Here is a 9,479-nt window from a genome sequence, read left to right on the forward strand (position 1 = left end):
GCAGGAGGAGGAAGAGGAGGAGGAGGAGGGGGGGTGCATCTGTAAATAATCTGTCAAGGTGTCAACAAAACCGCAACTGAAAATTAAACAAGAGGAAAAAGGTTCACCGAGATTGACAAGGGGGAAGAAAAGGAGATTTGGACTTTTAGGACTTTAACCCATCGTGAACAAGAGAAGCAATGTAGTCCACTAGCCTACATTTGTGCTCACACACTTCCTGTTTAAATTGGATTTTTTTTTGCAAAAGCTGGGTCAGCCGGATCAATGCTGTTGTGGTTGAACAATGTCCATTATGTGGCAGTCAAAGAGGCCAAAAGCACACACACAGTGTATCTGTCATCCACCCTCCTCTCTGTGCCTGTCCTGTTTTTAATTCTTCCATTTCTCACAAATTTTTTTTTTATATTTAAAGCTTTAAAAGACAGAAAACTCTCTTCCATCTTGTGTCTCGGCATGTCACAGTGTGTGCACTGAGTGGACACTTCACTGTCATCTGCTCTCACGCACTGTGACACTGCGCAGACAAAGAGCATCTCCGCAGACAGATGCACCGCGCCGCAGCTCGAAACTCGGTGTCAAAAACGGTTCACTCGGAAGTGTGGACACTTGACACTTATGGATTCTAGTAAAACGGAGAACAAGCAACTTTTTAATCAGAAATGAATGCAATTGACCGACACTGAAAAAAAGCACAGAGAACGATTTAACACTGAAAGCGGACAAACTTAGTCTAATAATGCAACACATTGATTAAATCATGGGTAGTTTGTTGACCAAAAATGAGCCGTTTTAAGAGATTTAAAATCATTGCACAATTTCTTCATCGATTTTCACACTGCAAAAAAACACTGCTTTCAAATAAAGTTACATAAGTAATTAACAAACACCAGTAATAAATTTTAAAAAAAGCCCCCAAATCAAGTGTCTGTCAAACTCACCATTGCCGAATAGGTGTGGATTAACATCTGGACTCTCTGGATTCCCACAAAATATAAAACTCAACAGGACGAGCAGGCTTTTCCAAACACTGACAGATGTCACCAAAATGCTCCGAGATGTAATCCAGACTGTTTTTACCGGTCCATGAAACTCAAACGTCTCATTTACTTTTCCCCTCTTTATCTCTGTTTGACGGAGCTCTTTACGCACAGATGAAAAGCTGCTGCCAGATATACACACACACACAGACGCGCGCACAACACACACGGAGTCCTCCTGTCTCTCCATGAGAGCACTACTTATAGGTTTTTGCGCACGCCCGGCAGAACGGGGAGGGGAGGGGTCGACAGGGTACACTTCTCTTAAAGAGATATATTCATTCCGTTTCAGACAGTACACTCATAACACTTAGCGCACTTTGACATTTATTGTTCGTTTGGGAAATGGCACAGCTTTTTTCCCAGGGTTTTACGCACAATCTGGGACTTTACAGTGGCGTTCCTTTACATCAAAATAAACGTTTATAAATCACAATTAAATAAGAATTAAAAAGAAAAAATGAACATCTACTTTACGCAGTCGTTTTACGCACGGATACCCTGATGGTTACAGCTAGATATATTGGTTTTCCATTTAAATTATGGAGTTTTTCCAAACATGCTCTCCACATGGAATCGTTCACGCGTAAAATTTTGAAGAAGTTAATTTCCTGGATTGAGTTTCTCTTAAAAACGAACCCAATAGGCCCTCCATGTGCAGCTTTTTAAGCAAAAAAAAATATGGATCCGTATAAGGCTTCTGAAAGAAAAGAAACGCACTAATAAAATAAAGAAAAAATAAACTTGTGGTGGATTTTTTTTTTTTTACCTGTAAAACTTCAGTCTTGGTCCGGGATTTCCAGAGCATGTTGGTGCTGAGGAGGGAGGCTGTGAGTCTGGGTGTCAGGCTGCAGCTGAGGGGGTTAATGTGACGCGCTGGATGGAGAGGAGACGGGCTGAAGGTACAGAGAGGAGTGAGTTAGTTTGAGAGACGATGCAGGAGTTTGTATGGATGGGTAGAGTGTGGAGGGAGAGGGGGGGAGCGGGAGTGGGGGGTAAAGAAGAAAAGAGGGCGGGAGGTGACAGGAGTAGCGGTTTGGGGTGGCTAAAAACTTTTCAGGGTTGGTGCATGGACTGATGGAGCAGGAGGGAGGTTGAGAACAAGGAGGGAAATCGCAGCTTGATGGCGAAATAAGCGATTTTCTATCTTTAAGAAAATCAAAGCTTTTATATAAATCAGAATAAACATATTCCAAACTTAAAAATAGTGCACATTTCCAATTATCTGAAAAGCAACTTTGGTAAAACTCATCGTTCTACACTGAAGCACTGCATTTAAAACCGAAATCATGTTACACTTATTGCTCACTTTTTATGTCTATCATATACTTTTCCCCTCTCTATTATTTTTAGTTGTTGCATGTAATAGTTCAAAATAATGATACAGAGCTGTTTTCCTAGTTTACAGGGATTGTGTCACTTATTAAGAACGTCATGGTACATTAGATGCAATCAAGTCTCAGTGCGCCATCTTGTGGTGATTTAGAGGTAAAGCATCACGGCTATTAGTAACAGTTACTTACCTTCTTGTCAACTCTTACATCAGAAAACATCTTAAGTCACATGATACAAGATTCGACAGAGGCTGGAGACACTGCATGAAGATTCAGATGTTTCAATTATTTCCTTCATGAGATCACAAAGAGAAGCGGCTTTTGGCCACCACAGCTGCTGTTTTGTTAGAAGCGCTTTTCCCCGTCTGTAAAGCAACAAAATAAAATACAAAAAAAAAACCAATACACCTAAAATATTTTCATCTTCTTGTCTCCATGATTAGCATCAATCTGGATTGTGGCGTCCTGTGTGGTTCCTGGAGGGAGAGCGGCCATTACACGTTGAAACGTTCGTGTCACTGCAAGTCACCACGATAAAAAAAAAAAAAAAAAATCATCCTGTTATGAGAAAACAAGCTTCGATATCTCAACATAAAAAAAGATGAAACCTCGAGAAAACAACCAGATAATACTCATTATCAAGAGAAAAGAGAATTAATAAAACGTATGGATGTACTGTATGTCCTCTTTGGGCTTCCGTAGAAATGTTCAAGAAGTGTTGGGAAAAAAATCTAAATGCAGATAGATGCTACAAAAAAGAAGAAGAAAGAATTCAGGTTGGTTTTCTAACAAAATAGCTCTTTATTAAAGGCATTAGCATTCATAATAGAGATCTACAAGGCAGCGTGAACCTCTTCAGAGCACAGCTGCCAAACATTTACATTTGATTACACTGGATGAAACATCATAATCTTGAAAGAGAGGTTTATGTTTGGGTTTTAGATATTCCTCAGTAGAAGCTCTGGGACAATGGGCGACACATCAGTGGCGTCTGATTGGTTTAAATAATTAACACACAAGTTTGGTTTTAATAACAGCCCTCCTTTATTACGTCTGTTTTAACTCTATTCCCTCAGTGAGCTCCTTTTACTTGACTCCGACCGACTTCTTCAGGCTCCTCATACAGCTCAAAGCTCCTTTACCATTTCTCATCATGTCTCCGATCTCGCGTTTACAGACCGGGCACTGGTCTGCCATGGCGCACAGAGCCTCCTCTAGCGCCCCCTGTGTGTGCTGGTCAGGTAGAGCGCTACACTGACTCAGCATGGCGAGTGTGTGTTTGAGCCAACCTTCCTCTCGGACCAGTGTGAGGATCCAGGGCTGAGCGCGGGCGCAGCCTCCCAGAGCCTGCAGGCCCAGCCTCCACAGCTCCTCCACCTCGTCCCAACTCTCCTCCCAGCTCTGGCTCACCTTAACCGGACCGGGGCTGGAGCCCGAGTCTACGGCGCTGCGGAGGAACCGGAGAGCTGAGGAGAAGAAACGCCTCTGGCCAGCTTCAACTGAGCCTGGGGGGAAAATAAATGCACTGTCAGTACAATATAATACTTCTGAAGTGAAGCCGCCAGTAACAGACATTTTATTGTTGTCTTTTCTAAATCTCAATGAAACATATTACTTGATATAAGCATTTCCCAGTAGCGTCACCAAAAGATTTCATGAGTAGGTTTCGTTCAGAGTAACAACTGGATGAATTTCGTCCACTAGGGGTCATTAAACATCAGCGCGAGATGACACATTTTCCATCTTTTATAAAATAAAGACAAACTCCTCCATCATGCAGACCCAACTACATGCGCTAAGCGATAAGTTTGTTCAAAAACTCCTTTGTAAAGAGCTAGGTTTGAACACTGACATGAGAAATCAGAAAGAAAACTGCTGAATCTGTTGTCACATCCCTCCTACACCAACAAATCTGGACAAAAGTCATGTGTATCAAGTGTGTGTGTTTACCAAATGAAGGGAGGGGGGAGAAAAAAATAAATCACCTGCTGGAGCTGACTTGAGTCGACCAATCATTAAACCCAGTGTGCAGTAATTTGCCGCTAGGACCAGCAGGCGAGGTTTATGCACCAAGACAGGAAGTGCTTCACTCAGAACGGCCTCCAGCTTTCTGAAGCACGGGTCATTCCTTGACAACAGAACGGATAAAGTTTGTTTACACTTTCATAACCTGTTAGCATAAATAGTTTCATAGCATTATTAGTATCAACAAATTTGAGATCATCAACATAAATTACATTTTTTTTTTTAAAAACCAGCTACCTGACTCTCTCTGGCTCTGTTACAGCAAAGTTAAGGAGGGCAGAGCAGGCGGTCTCCATGCTGGGATCTCGGGTCGATGCCGCTCCACTTTTCCCCTTGAGAGAAGTCCAGCACTGAGACAGAAAGTCCACCAGCAAGGCCGGAGTGTCGAGGGTGAGCAGCACCTTCCTGGGACCTTCTTCTGCTGAGAGGTGGCACAGAGCGGGGAGGAGATACCTGAAGAGAGGCAGAGGAGTTCATGTTGAATATATGTTGATATTTTATTTCATCGTATTGTTGTCATTGAAAGCCTCAGATGTGTCTCATTATTTATTTATTTATTTTTTACCTCAGAGCTTCTTTACCAGTCCAAGCTTCTGTCTCCTCTTTGAATGACATCTCAACCATCCAATCAGAGAGGCCCTGCTCTGCGCTCTCACCCTGCATGTGGCTGCGGGAGTATCCGATCAGGAACGGTAACAATCTAGTCACTTCCTCCTTCAGGCAGGAGGTCTCTTCGGCCAGCCACGAGCACAGAGAGCGGAATGTGGCGAAAATAAAAGGGTCGCCGTACCGGCTTGGATCCACCTACAAGACCAAGAATAGAAGAGGGAGAGTGTTAACAGTATATTAAGAAGGAGAACAGTAAAAATGACCATCACAATGTCCAAGCCACAGAGCACAAAGAACAAATGTAGCTTTGTAATGTTTGACTTTTCTGAAGGATTTCTTGAAGAAAGGGAGCCATTTTCTCCAAATGAGCAACTAGCTTTAGCTCCAGTTGTAAGCATGTTAATTTAATAGACTAGCTATTCAAAAGGCTTTATTCACCACAATGTTATTTCTTAATTTTGTGTACTTTGGCACAGAAGTAGAAAGAAACCTTTGGTGCACAATGAGTCGTTTTTATAATCCAGACCCAGCAACAATTTGCTGTTTGGTGGGCGTAAACAGAAGCTTAAACATCATCCTCTCACCTGCTGAAGGTGGTACATTAACGCAGAGAAGGCCTCCTCCAGCACCCCGAGGACCTGCCGGCTCTGCTGCAGACTGAGGGAAGAGGAGGAGCTCGGAGGAGGAGGTGCAGGGGTCTGTGATAGACCCAGACAGCAGGCCTGCTCTATGGCAGCCTCCATGATCCGGTAACAACCTGGGAAGGTGAAGTTATAAAAAGGAGATTCTTCATTAAAAAAAAAAAACTTACCAACAAGGTTTCAGGACACTTGGTTTAGACCTGATGCATGACCCAGAACTGGACCATGGAAAAAACAAATGACAAGACATGACAGCAAAAACATTCAATAATCAACATCACAGATGAAAACAAAGACGAGGTTTAGATGTTTTAAACTAAAAAAAAAAAAAAAAAAAGCAGCTTCAGAAGAAATATAGTAAAAACAGAATCTTTGTTACTATTGAGGACACAGAGCCCATGTTCTCAGTATTGTTTCAGGAACTTTAGGAGGTTTTTAATGACACACACACACAGGATAAAGTTTAGGTTCAACATTTTAAAAAATACACACCAAATACAAACAACCTGATTCAGACATTTAAAGAGACAATTTTGTTAAATGTGACTATTTTAGAAGTAAATAAACTTAAAAAAAGAATTATATACATAGATGTTAGGATTTGGATGCTCATCATTAGGATTTCACAAATCTTGATAAGAGCCAACAGATAGTTGTTCAGAATCAGGCTCTGCATGAACACGTACCTGTGAGTGTGTGCTGCAGCTCAGGGCTCAGGTCGTTACCAGGCGGCTCCTCCAACCCCATCCTAACCTCCACACAAGCTCTGTTCACCAGCAAGGAGCAGAACTTTGCCGGTCCCACCAACTCCCACCCAAACAAATCCAGCAGACAAGCACTGAGGACCAGGATCGGCCCAATCTGTCTGGGTGTTAACTTAGCCTGCATCATGGGTCTCAATGCCCCCCATATCCACGACACACCTCCCTTCAACTCCTCACTCTCTGCTGTCACTCCCACTGGGGGCAGAAACTGCACCAACTGGGCACACATGTCCAGCCTGGTCTGGTCTCTGGCTTGGCTGAAGTCTTTGGATAGGCGGACCAGCAGAGAGAGGAGTTCTGCAGGGTGTTTACTCCAAGCTTTCTCTTTGGTTTTACCTGAGAGGAGGCAACCAAGCAAGGTGAGCCCCCTCTCACGGCTGAAAGTCTGATTTTGATGCACTGCTTTGCACAGCGCGGGAATGCCCCCCCTACTCAGGAGCTGGTCTGGACCTCTGGGTAAGGCACACACAGCTGTGAGGATCAGGTAGCAGTCCGCCGCTATGGCCTTGTCTAGCTTGGAGGAGGAGGAACTTTCTTGAGATGATGATTCTCTGACTGCCTCACTGCCATCATTACCCTTTTGCTTGCTGGTTTCACGCTCTTCTGATTTCACTTTACTCGACCCCGTCTTTTCATCTTCTCCCTGTTCTTGGGGTTCCTGTTTGAGCTGGCTCACAGGTCCATTAGCTAAAAGACCCAGCAGGAGCGGGATGGTGGTGAGGAGCTGGGGATGGGAGGCCATGTCTGGGTCTGTGCTCAGCGCAGCCAACAGAGCCATGCCCAGTGAGAGGAGTTCATGTGGGGGTAGGCCGGAGCTCTCGCTGCCTCCGATCGCTGTAACTAAAAGCCGGGCCGGGAGGTTCAGGCCCACGGCCTCAAAGATGCGCCTCAAGGTGGGTTTGTCAAGCTGGTTTGCTGGGCACAAGCGGGTTATCTGAAGACAAGGAGAGAAAAACAACCCCTACCTGTCAGTGCTGAGCAGGTGATTCTTCAATACTTGGTTTCTACATGAACACACACCGGATATTTAAGATAAAATAAGTGAAAATTAATAAAAACTAAGTGTAGAACAACATATAAAGTATTCAGTGGATGAGGGTTAAATTCAAAGTTCAAGAGAGTGTTTAAAAAAAGATAAACAAAAGAATGCTGAGATAAGAAACAGAGTAAACAGAGGTACTTGGTTGCCTGTTTATCAGCTTGTCTTAAAATACACAGCTGCTATAAGTTAAACTTAGTAAAAGTAAAGATGTTCTTTTTGTCAAATTTAAGCTTTTACACTGAACCAAATTACAACACAGCACACTAAGTGTTTTTTGTTATAGTTGCCCATTTTTATCAAATGTATAAAGGTAGACTTTAGAATGTATACTGTTTGTGGGGCGCTGGTGGCGCAGTGGTTAGTGCGCACGCCCCATGTATGGAGGCTGTAGTCCTCCAAGCGGGCGGCCAGGGTTCAAATTCGACCTGTAGCTCCTTTCCTGCATGTCATTCCCAACTCTCTCTCTCCCTTATTTCAGACTCTATCCACTGTCCTATCTCTCTAATAAAAGGCACAAAATGCCCCCCAAAAAATATACAAATCATTCTTTTAGCAACCTTTTTTAACTAACATTTTTTTTATTTAAACAAGTTACTAAATTACTCAAAACCAGTGATGTGAAATGGATAAAGGCCCCATATTATGAGAAGCTAGAATTTAACTTCAACTAATAGATTTCAACTAAATGCTAGTTATTACATAGTGAACTATTACTCAACTAGACAAACCAATAACCTATACCTACCAATGTGTCGTACATCTCGAGGACTCAATAAGATACCGTGGAGTCAAATTATTCATTTACTTGATGATTTTTTGTCTTTTTCTAGATACAAATTGAGACTCAGAAATGCGTTGATGTCAGAAAGATTTGTAGTGAATAGTAATACACAATAGTGAATTGTCCTGATTTTGTTATATTGTCCACATACTGTATGTCCTGTTTTGCTCTATTTTTATGTTTTCAATGTTTGTATGTCATTTTTAAATTGGGTACATTTTTATTTGTGATAGTAAATATTCTTACTTTGTTATTTTTTTACTGTATTTTATTTTAACTTTGTTTAATCTCTTAAGGTGAGGTTTTGAGATAAACCTCACTTGCACATGTTTTATTTTTTTATTTTCTGTTTGATTCTTCTTTCAAAAAATGTGCAAATAAACTAAACTACATATGTATTCATATTTACAGCAAAAAAAGTTCACATGTTTGATGCTGTGGATCAGTGGAAATGCATTTTTTTCTGGCTAACTTACCAGTAGTAGAGCAGCCAAAGTGTGACTGTCATTTTTCGCCTGCCTGAGTGAATGAAGACACCTTTCCAACACCTCTGCCTGGGACTCAGTCAGCCCTCCTCCTGCATCCCTCTCTCCTCCTCCTCCTCCTCCTCCTCCACCTTCTCCTGCTCCCTGCTCCTCTTTTCCAGGAGGCTGGTTGCTCACGACCACGACAGGTGTACCGTCAACCTCAGCACTGTCAGCCATTGTGACCTGCGCAGGTATTTAAACAAAGGAGCGATGAGAAAAAGGAGCAAAAATAAGCAATTGGTGCCCAAACTGACACACTTTTAATTAACCCAACACCGCTGAGGCCTACAAAAATGACCTAATGTAGTGTTTTTTTCGTTGCCGTTCAGCGGTGCTTGGTAACGGTTGTCATGGATACGACATAAAACATTTGACCGAACGTTCGAAAGATAACTTACTTTAGTGACAGTCCTCTCAGGCGCGACAAGCTGCACGCGAGTAACTGTCCGGAAGTGAATCGTCACTATTGCGGTTGAAGTAACCAATGAAAACCGTCCTGACAATGTCAAGTAACCAATCACAGTAGGGATACTTGTGAGGCGGAGGCGCCATTTTGCTCTGGAATCTTAAACGTTAAAGGAACGATGCCGCGTTAAATTTTGAGGTCATATTCAATAGATTTTTATTTATTTATTTTATTTTATTTTAATATTATTATTTTATTATACTCACTCAGGAAGAAAGTAAAGTAGGTCAACTGTTTATGAATGTTGTGCTGA

The 9,479-nt window shown here is 42.3% G+C and overlaps 2 protein-coding genes across 5 annotated transcripts in view; both read right to left on the reverse strand.

The window, feature by feature from the left end:
• tfap2e (transcription factor AP-2 epsilon) overlaps nucleotides 1–1,952 on the reverse strand; it is a 16,184-nt gene extending 14,232 nt beyond the window's left edge. For 2 of the 4 annotated variants that reach the window (XM_061060010.1, XM_061060007.1), the window contains exon 1: nucleotides 1,807–1,952. In XM_061060010.1, the coding sequence (XP_060915993.1) occupies nucleotides 1,807–1,845 (39 nt within the window). In that variant the 5' untranslated portion in view covers nucleotides 1,846–1,952. Of the gene's footprint in view, nucleotides 1–938; nucleotides 1,220–1,806 lie in introns of those variants that run through there. The other 2 variants (XM_061060011.1, XM_061060009.1) reach the window with 1 other exon arrangement.
• Nucleotides 1,953–3,148: 1,196 nt separating this feature from the next.
• Nucleotides 3,149–9,295, reverse strand: ncdn (neurochondrin). Its single transcript, XM_061059045.1, has 8 exons — nucleotides 9,159–9,295; nucleotides 8,710–8,943; nucleotides 6,333–7,344; nucleotides 5,590–5,762; nucleotides 4,962–5,200; nucleotides 4,634–4,849; nucleotides 4,357–4,499; nucleotides 3,149–3,876 (listed from the first exon to the last, which is right to left on the reverse strand). Exons 2-8 carry the CDS (start codon nucleotides 8,935–8,937, stop codon nucleotides 3,458–3,460), a joined length of 2,430 nt encoding a protein of 809 aa, XP_060915028.1. The 5' UTR covers nucleotides 8,938–8,943; nucleotides 9,159–9,295; the 3' UTR covers nucleotides 3,149–3,457.
• Between the last annotated feature and the right edge of the window lie 184 nt (nucleotides 9,296–9,479).

Source organism: Labrus mixtus, chromosome 16 (assembly GCF_963584025.1).
Source record: "Labrus mixtus chromosome 16, fLabMix1.1, whole genome shotgun sequence".
Taxonomy (NCBI): Eukaryota; Metazoa; Chordata; class Actinopteri; order Labriformes; family Labridae; genus Labrus; species Labrus mixtus.